A 14,032-nucleotide genomic window follows, 5' to 3' on the forward strand; every position below is an offset into this window, starting at 1 on the left:
CCTGCTTGTTACTCTAGATGTTGCTCCAAAGTTACTTCCTTTGAAGATCTCCAGGGAACACCTGGCAGTCAGTCAGTCAGTCATGGTCTCTTTTGTCCATGATTCCTCTAGAACACTGTAGGGTCACTATGAGTTGGAATCAACTCGATGGCAGTGAGTTAGTGGGGTTTGTTGTCTTACAGAAAACTTCTCAAAGGCAGGGCCATGTGCTTGTGCCTGGTGCACAACAGCCACTCACTACATATTGTAAGAATACATGGATGTGACAAATGTACACACACACACACACACACACACACACACGAGCCAAAATTCAGCTTCAAGGAGAGACCATTTCCACATGGCTCCTAATCAGGGATGCTGGTTCCAACTCCAGAACAGCCTTGGCCTGAGGAAAGGCCAACACTGGATGCTGGTTGCCCGAAAGGGAAAGACTGAAGTGTCACTTTGGCTCAGAGGAGCTGCAGAGCCTGCAGGTGCATCCCATGATCAAGATACCTATGATGTGCATAGCTTTACAAAGAGGGGGAGTTCTGTTGGCATTTCCCAGATGACTTTTGGAACTAGTGCTCAGAAAAGACTTCATGTAAAATAAGTTAATGGAATGCTGAGTTAAACAAAGTTAAGCAGTCATCTTTCCTGCAGAACAATGGAGCCTTTAATTTGCTAATACACATGTGAGTCTCCAAGGGCTGGACAGGAAATGGTGATGGTGTTTCCCAAACATATCTGACCAGAGAGCAACTAGGGCACTATGGAATCCACTTTGGGAAACACTGGCCCAAACTGGTGGGCTTTTACTGAGTGATGGATGAAGGAGCTAGAGTAAAGGATTTGTGTATTACTCAATAATCATGGTTGCTCTAAGTATGTAGATCAAGGTCAAATGCTGTCATTGTCAGAACAATCAGGAAAAAAGGGACATCTTTATGGAATCAAAAACTTTTATTCAGAACAAGCATTAGCAAAATGAAGATAGTTGCTTCATAAATGCAGGGTCACAGAGTACTCAGGAAAAAAAAAAACTCAGGAAGGACTGTAAAATAATGATAAGAATACTTTGCTATATAGATTAAAATAAAATGAAGCTACAATAATTAGATATAAAATGTTGTCCTAGGGGTGAAAATCTTCAGAGTGTCTGCTTTCTCCCTTGTGGGCTGGCAGAATATCAGCAGTCCCAGAGCCCCAGTGCTACTGTGAATGCACATCTCACATCTAGTCCAGGTCCATGATCCAATGTAACTGGACAACCATCAGCCTTTATCATATAAGCCAGCTAAACAAAAGAAATTAAGAGCAGAATCTTCACGCTAAGCACAGCCATGGCTTCTCATTGCTTTAGAGAGATTTGATTAAGAGCTTATAATTCCTCAGCTAGGACTTTCACTGGAAGGAGTGATAAGAGCATTCCAGGAACTTCACTTGGATGGCATCTCATGTTTCAGTTTGGAGAGTCTCAAGAGGCATTCATCCCGCCACTTCCTTCTGGCAGCCAAGTGCTCAGGGTCATCAGGAACCTTCTCACACATGGCCTGGGAGATGAAAAGACAAAAATGGGCTCAGTACCAGACTTAATGCTCTGAGACCAGAGGAACCCCGGAGGTCACAGTCCCCAGACCCTCTGTTAGCCTAAGACTGGAACCATTCTCAAATCTCAGGCAGGGATTGGACTGGACTTTGGGATAGAAAATGATGCTTGTGAGGAGTGACCTTCCTGGCTCAAGCAGACACATGAGACTATATGGGCAGCTCCTGTCTGGAGGCGAGATGAGAAGGCAGAGGGGGTCAGGAGCTGGTTGCATGGAAATGGGGAATACAGGGTGGAGAGGATGAGTGTGCTGTCTCATTAGGGGGAGGGCAGCTAGGAGTACATAGCAAGGTGGGTATAAGTTTTTGTATGAGAGACTAACATGATTTATAAACTTTCACTTAAAGCACAATTAAAAAAAAAAAAGGAAAATAAAAAAAGAGGGGCTCAGTAATCAGTGCAAGGAGAAGTGCAATTGTTCCTGTTTACTCACACTATATTCTGCTTTCAAAGACAAAAGAAGAGTAATAAACCCTCAATTAACTTAAGCTTTCCAAATCATGAGAGACCTAAGCTTCCTCAGAGACAAGTCAAAATGAGCTACTACTTCTTTAGCCACGTGGTCTCCTGGCTCTTGGTAACCATAACGGAACCCTGTATAGACAAAGTTAGGCACAAAGACCTATCAAAATCAAGTGAGAAGGTTCCAGGTGACACAGGCGAGGGGATGGCAAGCACTCCTATTACACCCCCAGAGTCTGGGCCATGAGTCTGTGTACCTGATTAATTTTTTGAACTGTTGTGCCAGAAAACTCTGGGATGGGTCCAAAAGTCTTCAGGACATGTCTGATGTTTTCACTGTATCTGTCACAGTAGCTCAACATGCCTGTAATCACATAAAAACAAAAGTCCTCAATGTCAGCAGGATAAGGTCAGATGAACTACATTCTTTTCTTCTGGCGGATAAAAAATAGGCAGATGTGGGACGTATACTATTGCCCTGGGGAATGAGGATTTCATCGTGAGCCACAGTAAAGCTTTCTCTTAGCTATCCAAACCCTGAGAGTTAGGGAGGCTTGGGCCTAGTGCCCCACCTCTGTCAGCACATGTTACAGAGATCTCCAGTCAGGCCTCCAGTCATTTGTTGAATGTCACATGAAGCCACATGTTCACCAAATGTACCTCCTTCAATGATGTATCAATAGCACTACTTGTGTAAGTGTCATGAATGCATTTTCTAAGCACCAAAGATATCAAAGCTCAATGAAATCTATTATGCATTTACTCTTATCCTGTGAATGCTATTGTTGGGTGCTGTCCAGTTGATTTTAACTCACAGTGACCCCATGTGACAGAGCAGAACTGTCCCACAGGGTTTTCTTGGCTATAATCTTTATGGAAGCAAATCACCAGGTCTTTCTCTTGTGGAGCCCCTAGGTGGATTCAAACAGCCAATCTTTTAGTTAGAAGCTGAGCACTTAACCATTTGCACCACCAGGGCTCATGTGAATGCTAGGTTCCACTTTATTGCATGTCTACAGCATAGCAAGGGGGCAATGGTTGTTCAGTGGCAAAATTTTCGTCTTCCATGCAGGAGGTCTGGTTTGATTCCTGGCCAATACACCTCATGTACAGCCACCACCCATCTATCAGTGGAGGCTTGTGTGTTGCAATGATACTGAACAGGTTTCAGCAGAGCTTCCAGACTAGGACAGACTAGGAAGAAGGGTCTGGTGGTCTACTTCTAAAAATTAGCCAAGGCAAACCCTATGGCTCAAAATCATCTGATCTCATTGTGCATGAGGTCGCCATAAGTCAGAGTGATTCCACGGTAGCTAAAAACAACAAACAGCACGCCTGGCAGGCACTTTAACATATGGCTATTTGGTCTGACAGGTAGGCTAGGAGAGTTCACACCTGCCTAAACTGTGTCTGCCCTCTGCACACTGCTCTCTACAGCTTCTGCCATTTCTTAGTGTGCTGGGGCACCAATCCATTTCTGGCATGCTAATGATGGGGGTCCTAGGATTTTGGTGGGAGCATGTGAAGATTTTGGTGGGAGGATGAGTCGGAATAGACTCGACGGCACTGAGTGGTTTTTTGTTTATGTGAAGAAAAGGCTTATCCTGATCGTGGAAGGGAAGAAGAGAGAACAGTGACTTCAAAGCTGTTGTGAAGGCTCTCTGTGGCTGAGGCTAACTAAGGCTTTCTTTTAGAATCAGATCCGTACAGAGGACTCCCAAGGCAGGCTGCACCCTCCCCACTCTTCTGCCTTCAGGGCTTGCCCAGCATGCTCCACTCCCAGCAGCATCCCCCAAATTCCATCCATGCGCCCCGGGGGTGTGCAGGCCAGCATGAGGGCACATGCTTGGACACAAGTCAAATAAAAGCCAGCCCGTCTGAGAACCACAGAAACGAGAAGTCTGTGTGCTGTGCTCTGCTGAACACAAGATGAGCCTCCTGCTGTTCTGCCTCTGGCCGATTTCCAACATATTTCAAACTTAGATTCAGCAATTTGTTCCTCTATTAAAACCATAACGAGGGAACAAATGAAACTGCAGAGTCTGAGGAAACCTCAAAGCTTGGTTCTCACCTACCCCCAAAACAGTATATGTGCAACGTAAGATATCAGTGCTAGATTTTATTCTACTAAAAAAAAAAAAAAAAGGAAAAGAAAAGAAAGGCAAATAAACAGCTGCTTCTCGGTTTAGTTTTGATTGGCCTACACTGAATGTGAAAAGCCTGAATTCACTGGGTTTCCTTTTTTTTTTTTCAGTGGGCTAAAATGATAACTATTTTGCTTTTAGGAGATAAATTGTTTTGAAGGGTAAAAAATTCAAACATACCGACTCTTCTGACATTGTCGTTAGTTGCAGTGGAGTAGATCCCCACTAGCAACAACCTCACGTGTGCAGAGTAGAACTGCTCCATAGGTTTACCATGGCTGATTTTTCAGAAGCAGATTGCCAGGCCTGTCTTCCAAAGTGCCTCTGGGTGGGTTCAAACCGCCAACCTTTTGGCTAGTAGTCAAGCACTTAACTGTTTGTGCCATCCAGGTACTGCCTTCGGACGTTAGCACTGGCAACTAAGTGGTGGCTACTGTCTTTTTAAAATAAGGACTTTCATTTAATTTAACAAAAGTGTAACTTGAATTCTGGATTCAGAATTCTAGAAGGTTCCCTAAATGTTCCAGCACTGACTAAACCAAAACCAAACTCATTGCTCTTGAGTTGATTCCAACTCATAGCGACCCTATAGGACAGAAGCAGAACTGCCCCATAGGGTTTCCAAGGAGTGGATTTGAACTGCCAGCCTTTTCGTTTGCAGCTGTAGCTCTTAATCAGTGTACCACCAGGGCTCCCCCAACTATCTTAACGGCTTAGAGTTTCTGGAGGAAAAAAAGAAGCCCTAATTTCTTTCAGAAATTAAGTATTTACTTTACTTTATCCATTTGTTTATAAACTCATACTAAAGATGATAAAAGGAAGACACAATTAAATTTTATTCCTTCTAGGAGTGGGTGGGTAGAGGTATAAGAAGGAGCCCCGGTGGCACACAGTAAAGCACTCAGCTGCTAACTGAAAGGCTGGCAGTTCAAACCCAAACAACAGCTCTGCAGGAGAAAGACTGGCGATCTATCCCGTAAAGATTACAGCCTAGGAAACCCTATGGGGCAGTTCTACTCTGTCGCATGGGCATGGGGTCACTGTGTATCTGAATCAACTCGATGGCACCTAACAACAACTAAAACAGAGATACAAGAATCAAAATAGTAGGAAGTGTCCAAAGATACTAAATGAGAAGTACATGAGCTGCATATCCCCGGGTGGTACAAACAGTTAAGTGGTGGACTATAAGCCAAAAAGTTGGCAGTTTGAACCTACTCAAAGGTGCCTCGGAAAACAGGCTTGACGATCTGCTTTTAAAAGATCAGCCATTGAAAACGCTATGGAGCAGTTCTACTCTGCATACATACTGTTACCGTGGGTCAGAGTGCACTCGACGACAACTAGCAACAGCAACAACAAGAGGGAAGACAATAGCTCCCCCATCCCTCCTCTCCTAAGCAAGTGGAAGTCAGCCATGGGATTCAATTCATGTAAGCATTTCATCTCTGTATTACTTCACATTTCTGAACAAGTATTAATCTTTCACTGTCCCTGTAAAGTCGTTAAATTTTCCCAGGGGCTTTCTAAGGCATTTTCCCCTTTCATAAACTTTGTGACATTTTAAAAGGGAATTAATTTCTTCAAAATTGAATAAAATATGGTGAAATTCTATGTCCAATACAAATTACAATTTCCTCCCAATTTGTTCAGGAAACTAATTAAAATGTCCATCTTATTGATATAACAATACTTCCTGTAATATACACTCAAGGCTTTGTGACTAAATAGCCCCATTGTTTGTGGCTTCTCTACACCATGAAAAAAAAAAAAAAAAAAAAACACCATGAAAGAAGAGTGGAAATTACTTGATTTCACCTCATCAGAGATAAAAACAAACAAACTTCACCTTTTATCCCCCTAATCTATTCTTCCTATACTTTTATCAAACTTAGCCTTCCTCTATATTTTTTCTCCTATGCTTCCAAGCCCTCTGTTCTTCCAAAAACCTTTACCAAGCTTAGCTTTTTAGAAGACTTTGAACCTATTTTCTCAAGAGATGCTTATAAGGAAAAAGAACTGAGATTCGATTTAGCTTATCTTGCTGCGTCCTAATGTAGAATCTTTTACTTGGAAGCCCCTGAAGGTGACAAGGTGCACTGTCTTGAACCTGTAGTGTACCCCGATGGTGGAGAGGTGGTAGACCAGCCTTCCCATTCACACTTACGGAACAGACCTGCCGCAGGTGGCTACGTCCTGACAGATCCATTACAAATGGAATCAGTGGCTGTGGGAACTCTGGGTGAGGGGTCACAAAAACTCTTGGTATTCAGTGTCTTAGGGACCTCTGATAGTTACCCACACCACACAGCTGTGAACCCACACCTACATGAATTCACCTGGTTTTAAGAGACAGGGTTTCACAGATACATTAAGGGAGATCAAAAGGGCCCCAAAGCACAGAGTGACACTATCCAACTCCTCTTCCAAATATCCCATTCCTCCCTGAGCGATGACTTGTCTGAGGTCAGTGAGGCAGGTGAGGCAGAAAACCTGAGGTTCTGACCTCACACAAATGATCAGCTGATGTTCCCACCCACAAGGAACAGGTCCAGTAAATGAACCAAACCATCAAGAAGGCATCTTGATGGAAAAAAAAAAAAAAAAAAAAGTACACATGAGAGGTAAGTCTGTGAGGTAAAATGGTCACCTTTCACTTCACATGGAGGTGATTTCAAGCACTGCCAAGTCCTGAGATGGTTATTTCACAGATGGAGAAAACTTGGCAGGAGCCCAGGTGGCTACCAGGCCTAAGAAGATTGAGCCCCCCTAACTTTTTTTTAACACTAAGGAGTTGTCTTTGCTGCCCTGCTAGTCTAAGGGCCTAACGGAGACACACAAACCAAAGAAGTAAGCTCTAGGTACCTGACACTGTAGTTTCTCTATTGCACAGTGAAAGTATCCTAATCTGTGTCTATTCTGTATTTTTCTCTCGTGTATTTATGACTCTTTTTTGTGTGTGTGGGGGGGAACCTGGAAGAGTAGTGGATTAAGCAAATAAAACTATGAATATAACATTTATTAAGCACTTAGCGTGTGCCAGCCATCCCATTAAGTGCTTCCATCTGGCTTCATCTCACACTATCCCTGTAGTCATTGTGTTATCCCCATCATACATACAGCAAGCTGAAGTACAGTGAACTTTAGCAATTTGCCCAAGGGTTACAGGGTTACAGCTAGTAAGTGGGAAGGCCAGTGTACGGCCCAGGCAGACTTGCCCCGCCAGCCCATAACGATACCATTAGGGCACCTGTCCTGCATGTATGTCTCTTCTAAAAAGTAGTCAGAAGGTGAAGTAAAAGCAAGCTGGATTCCTGTTTTTCAGGTAATATTAGATTAAAAACAAATCCTAAAATATTTTTACTGGTTCCAGATAAACTGTAGCTTTTAAGACTAATAACTACCTTTAACCTGAGATGCTAGCTTTATGAAAACAATATCAGACAAAAAGAAGAGTTCTGCTAACTCCAATCTTGATATACTCTAGGCAACATTGGAAGAATAATGAGCATTTTCATTGATTCCCAGCCAGATCTTATAACTGTTTGACTCTGGTGTTTGGAATGCTCTGAAGTTGAAAACTACATCCGTCCACCATTATCATATTAAGCCTATTAGGTTTTCTTATCATATCTGCTTTGTTTAAAAAATTGTTATGGGCCTCCTTCCTGTCTGCCACACTATTCGATTCTTGAGTTTCTGGTTTCATTGCTTTTGTTTCTATTTGTTTGAAAGTCATTGCTGTTCTCAGTTCTCTCCCTACTGATTTCTTGTGATACCTGAATTAGCTTATTTTTCTCAACAAAACAAAAAGAAAGAAAAAGAAAAAACATGGTGGTTATCAGGGACTGTCTATGTATATTTCAAATGCTTAAATATGCTTACCACTTTTGAGCTGATTGAAAAAACATTTGGAATTATCCAAGACTTTGTTTCAATGCTGCTTCAAAACTCTTGTTTCACTTCTACGTGGGCACCTTACTTTATAATATTCTTCTATGGTCAATGGTTGTTCCGCCACAAAACTAACATACTAGTTTTATATTGCATTGGGAAAATCTGATGCAAAAGACCTTTTTGAAGTGTTAAAAAGCAAAGATGTCCCCTTGAAGACTAAGGTGCACCTGACCCAAGCCATGGTGTTTTCAATTGCCTCATATGCATGCGAAAGCTGGACAATGGATAAGGAAGACAGAAGAAGAGCTGATGCCTTTCAATTGTGGTGCTGGTGAAGAATATTGGATATACCATGGACTGCCAAAAGAATGAACAAATCTGCCCTGGAAGAAGTACAACTAGAATGCTCCTTAGACGCAAGAATGGCAAGACTACTTCTCACATATTTTGGACAGGTTATCGGGAGGGATCAGTCCCTGGTGAAAGACTTCATGCTTGGTAAAGTACAAGGTCAGTGAAAAATAGGAAGACCCTCAAGGAGATAGACTGACACAGTGACTGCAACAATAGGCTCAAGTATAACAAGGATTGTGAGGACAACGCAGGATCAGGCAGTGTTTTGTTCTGTTGTACAAAGGGTACTAAGAGTTGGAACTGACTCGATGGCACCTAACAACAACAAAGAACTAGGAAAGATTCCCCTTTTTCTTCAGCTCCTCTTAGCAAACACTTAAGCAAAATTCAAGTCAAGAAATAATATATGTACCTGCTACATGCGAGAATATGTCTAGTAAAACTGCCTTGAATTATTCATTGGAAATTACACTTAGTTTATTACTACGGCTAAAAATTAACTGAACTATTACCAAAAAGTTGTGGAATTATAGAATCAAAGTCAAGGAGACTTCAAGAGGCCATCCACTTCAGCTTCCTATGGCAATGCTGCCATCTTCACTAAACACCCCTGACCACTGACCAACCACTTGTTCAACTCACACACTTACAGCATGGTCCTCTCCTGGACATCAGCTCCAGTTATGATAAAGTTCTTCCTGCACTGCACTGACCCCAAACCTTTTTGCTTGCCATTTCCAGTCATTCATTTTAGTTCCACCCCCACAAGAAACATGGACACAGAGATAGACACAAACACGTACACACATACACACCCTACTTTGGTGATCTTACTTTGGATAAGCTCTAGCTTATCAATTGTTCTTAGGTGCCATAGAATCAATTTTGACTCATGACAACCCCACATGACACAGCAGAATTTCCCCATAGGGTTTTCTTGGTTGTAACTTTTCAGGAACAGATCACCAAGTCTTTCTCCCATGGAGCTGCCAACCTCTCGGTTAGCAGCTGAGTGTTTAGCCATTTGTGCTACCACAAACCAAAAAAAAAAAAAAAAACCAAACCCAATGCTGTCGAGTTGCTTCCGACTCATAGCGACCCTATAGGATAGAGTAGAACTGCCCCATAGAGTTTCCAAGGAGCGCCTGGCGGATTTGAACTGCCAACCCTTTGGTTAGCAGCCATAGCACTTAACCACTACGCTACCAGGGTTTCAAGGGAATGTTGTATTCAGTTCTAGAGTCCATATTTATGAGGACCTGTGCTATCACCCACCCAAACCCACAGCTCCTCTTAAATGTGGACTCTGGAACTGAATACAACATTCCCTTTCTCTTGTCTACATATGTTTAAAACTTAATAGTATTATTAATAAAGTTATATTTATTGTAGAAATTTATGACACCACAGAAAAGCAAAAAGAAAATAAAGTTTACTTATAATTTGAACACCAAGAGATAATATTTTGTTGTACATCCTCCCAAGCTTTTTAATACAGCTTTTTGTTTTGTTTTAATTTGGAATAGGTTTATTGCTTGCTTTTTTTTTCAAATGATGTTTTCTTTTGGATTACTTAAAATTTGGCTGACAGTGTTTCACTCTTAGGAGCTTCTTGTCCTTCAGTTATCTTTCTTTTAGAATTACCAGATCAGACTTCCAGCCAACATGGCACCACAGACAGAAGCACCACACCATCCCTCCAAAGCAAAGACCCGAAAAACTAAGTAAAACAGAGACAAACATCATTCCTGGAACCTGAAGTGTCAAATGAAAAGATAAAGAACTCAGCCAAGCACCGAATGGAATAAGAAACTGACAGAGGACAGACAGCAAGGAGAGAGAGGTGCTGAAGGCCCCATCACCTAACTCGGCACGGATCCGCCATCTTTGACTACTGTTGGGGATTGGCAGGGAGCGTGGGAAAGCAGCTTCCAGGAACTCCCAGGAGGAGACAGAGCACCTGGCAACCAGTGATACACGCTTTCGCATCCCCCATTCTCTCCTTGCTGCTCTACCTCTGAGCCTCCTGGCTGGCTACGGTGGCTTGGCCAGCTGGGAAGTGCAGCGTCCCTGCAGCTTGGATTCACCCCACCCACGTTGGAGATCCGCAGACAGGGAGTATGAGAAAGCAGCTTCATGAAATTCCCAGCAGGAGAGAGAGCACATAGTAGGGAGTGACATAGCTTTCCAAGGCCCCCCTTCCTCCTCCCCCACCCCACCTCCTCTGCTTCCCGCCAGCCACAGTTTCTTGGTTGGGAGGCAACTGCTTTGGCCACAGGCTGCCTGGATTTTCTCTACCCACACTGGCCAGGCCCCTGAGCTGGTGTTGGTTCTTTCTGTCTCTTCTGGTTTCTTTTGTGCCTCCTACCACCTCCCCATCCTTTCTCTGGAACACTTGGCTCCGTGTGCCATCTTTACTTCTTCTGGAAAGGCTTTGAGGCCACGCTCAACCTGGGAATCGCTCCCACAGCCTGCGGCACCACGCTGGTGGGACCCCTGGGGCCTTTTTTTCCCCTAGTTTTGCTTTGTCCTGTTTTGTTTTGCTTTGTTTGCTTGTTTTCTTTTTCTTTTCATAGCTTGGGGGCCTCTTCTATCCGGGCTGCACTGCGTGGCTTAGGAGTCGCTCCGCGAATCTGCGCAGCCACGTAGATGGGATCACTGGGGGCATTTCTTCCCCCCCCCTTTCTTTTTTTTCAGTTCTCCTCTCTCTACACTTATCTTCTTTTCCTATCTCCTGAATATCTGGTGCTGTGTGACATCCATATCCCCTCTAGCCAGGCTATACTGTGCAGCCTGGGAGCCACTTGCCCAGTCTTTGCAGCCCACTGGTGGGACTCTGGGACTCCGGGGGGGTTTCTCTTTTCCAAATTTTTATCTAGTTATTTTTTCTTTCTTTTTCCCATTTTGCTTTTCTCCATTTCTCGGTTTGTCATCTGTCCACCCCAATGGCAAGCTCCCTTAGCACTCTGTTTTTTCTTTGCTTGTTTGTTTTTGGCTCCTGCTTCTTTCTCCCCTTTCCCATAATCCTATTAGCTCCACACATCACAACCTCCCCCCATTTTCCTGCCTACCTGTACCATGTACTGAGAATCACAATCCCGATCAGCACAAGCACGGCCTACTGGAACCTGCCCTGCACTGATTCCTGGCCTGCCCTGTTGGCCCTAGTACATGCCACACATGACTTGTCTCAGCCCCTCCCCTTCTGCTGGATCTGCCCTGCTGCACCACAGCTGAATGACTGGCCCTGCCCGTTGGACAAGGAGGTGAAAAGTACCATGAGAACAGACAAGCAAACAACAAAGAATGCACAGCCTGCTGCTCAGACATAACCAAATAAAACAAAAAAGGAGGATGAAACAAGTCTACAATCAAGAAATGAAGAAAATAACTACTGAATCTCCCAAAGACAGCAGACAATATAAAAACCTATTTAAAAAAAAAAGGACAGGATGGTTCCAGTAGGCATCCAAAATAAAATACTAGATGACTTTCCAGTAGAAGAAAAGACACTAGAACTACCTGATAGGGAATTCAAATCTCTAATATTCAGAGAAATCCAAGAATTGAAGCAAAAAGCAGATAAAAATGAGGAAAAAATAGACAAATTTATGGAGAAGGCTGACAAATTCATGGAAAATACAGACCAGAAAAAGGAACAATTCAGGAAAATAATACAGGAACAAAACACCAAAATAAATTCACAACTAGAAATCATTCAAAAGCAACAATTAGAAATCCAAAAGATAAACAACAAGATTTCAGAAATGGACAGTGTCATAGAAGGGCTGAGGAGCAGGTTAAAAACGATGGAAGACAGAATCAGCAAAATAGAAAACAAACACTTCGATACAACTCTGTTTGAGGAAAAATCAGAAAAAGAACAAAGAAAAATGAAGAAACCCTGAGAATTATGTGGGACACAACCAAAAGCAAAAATCTGCGAGTGATCAGAGTTCCAGAAAAGGGAGAGAAAATGGAAAACACATTGAAGAATTGCTGACAGAAAACTTCCCTAATATCATGAGTGATGAAAAGCTGGCCATCTGAGAAGCTCAATGAACTCCATATAGGATAGACCCCAAAAGAAAAACACCAAGACACATCATAATCACACTTGCTAAAACCAAGGACAAAGAAAAAATCCTGTGAGCAGCTTGAGAAAAACAAAAAGTCACATACAGAGGAGAAACAACAATACTAAGCTCTGATTATTCAGCAGAGACTATGCAGGCAAGAAGGTAAAGGGATGACATATATAAAACCTTGAAAGAAAAGAATTGCCAACCAAGAATAATATATCCTGCAAAACTTTCATTCAAATATGAGGGTGAAATTTAGGGCATTTCCAGATAAACAGAAATTAAAGGAATACGTTAAAACCAAACCGAACTTACAAGAATTATTAAAGGGAGTCCTTCGGTCTGAGAACAAACGTCAGACCACAGCCTGAATCTAGGATGCAAGATTGTACCAGCCATACACCAGCCTAGAAAGTGAACTCTCAAGGTCTATCCAAAACCAAAACAATTCCAACAAGGAACCAGAGAGGTTAATCTGTAAATGACAACAATGTCAGAACAATAAAAGAAGGAATAAATGGTATAGGTATAGAACTTTTTAATGGAGAGGAAGGCGATACCAAGTAATAATAGACTGGTTCAAACTGAGGAAAATATGAGTAAATTTCAAGGTAACCACAAAGAAAGTTAACAAACCTACTCATCAAAATAAAGAAGAAAAATATAAAGTCTCAAAAAAAAAAGAAATCTACAAACAAAAGGAGCCCGGCACAAGAGGATAAGAGGATTAAAGAAAATGTTAGCACCACACACACACACACACACAAAAAAACTACAAAATTACAGCAATAAACTCACACCTACCAATAATCACACTGAAAGTAAATGGCCTAAATGCACCCATAAAGAGACACAGAGTGACAGAATGGATTAAAAAACAAGAACAAAAACAAAAAAAACAAGATCCATCAATACCCTGCCTAGAAGAGACACACCTTAGAAACAAAGACATAAATTTATTAAAAAACAAAGGATGGAAAAAACTATATCAAACAAATAACTACCAAAAAGAGCAGGAGTGGCAGTACTAAGATAAGATAGACTTTAAAGCAAAATCCACCATAAAAGACAAAGAAGGGCACTATATAATGATTAAAGGTATGATCCATCATGAAGACAACCATAATAAACATCTATGCACCCAATGACAGGGGTCCAAAATACATAAAACAAACTCTAACAGCACTGAAAACAGAAATTGACAGTGCCACAATAATAGTAGGAGACTTCAACACAATAAAGGACAGAACATCTAGAAAGGAACTTAACAAACATACAGAAGAGCTAAACAGCACAATCAGCCAACTTGCTCTCATAGACATATATAGAACACTCCACACAACAGCTGCAAAGTACACATTCTTTTCCAATGCACGTGGAACATGCTCCAGAATGGACCACATCTTAGGCCACAGAGCAAGCCTCAACAAAATCCAGAACATTGAGATAATACAAAGTATCTTCTTTGACCACAATGCCATCAAAGTAGAAATTAACAACAG

General features: G+C 42.1%; 1 protein-coding gene across 1 annotated transcript in view; it reads right to left on the reverse strand.

Moving 5' to 3' along the window:
* Positions 1-945: 945 nt before the first annotated feature.
* The window catches only part of CRYL1 (crystallin lambda 1), a 230,171-nt gene continuing 217,084 nt past the window's right edge, over positions 946-14,032 (reverse strand). Inside the window, exons 7-8 of the mRNA XM_049867333.1 lie at positions 2,311-2,417; positions 946-1,535 (exon numbers count right to left, since the gene is read on the reverse strand). Coding sequence (XP_049723290.1) covers positions 1,422-1,535; positions 2,311-2,417 — 221 coding nt within the window. The 3' untranslated portion in view covers positions 946-1,421. The remainder of the gene's footprint in view (positions 1,536-2,310; positions 2,418-14,032) is intronic.

This window comes from Elephas maximus, chromosome 23, assembly GCF_024166365.1.
Source record: "Elephas maximus indicus isolate mEleMax1 chromosome 23, mEleMax1 primary haplotype, whole genome shotgun sequence".
NCBI lineage: Eukaryota > Metazoa > Chordata > Mammalia > Proboscidea > Elephantidae > Elephas > Elephas maximus.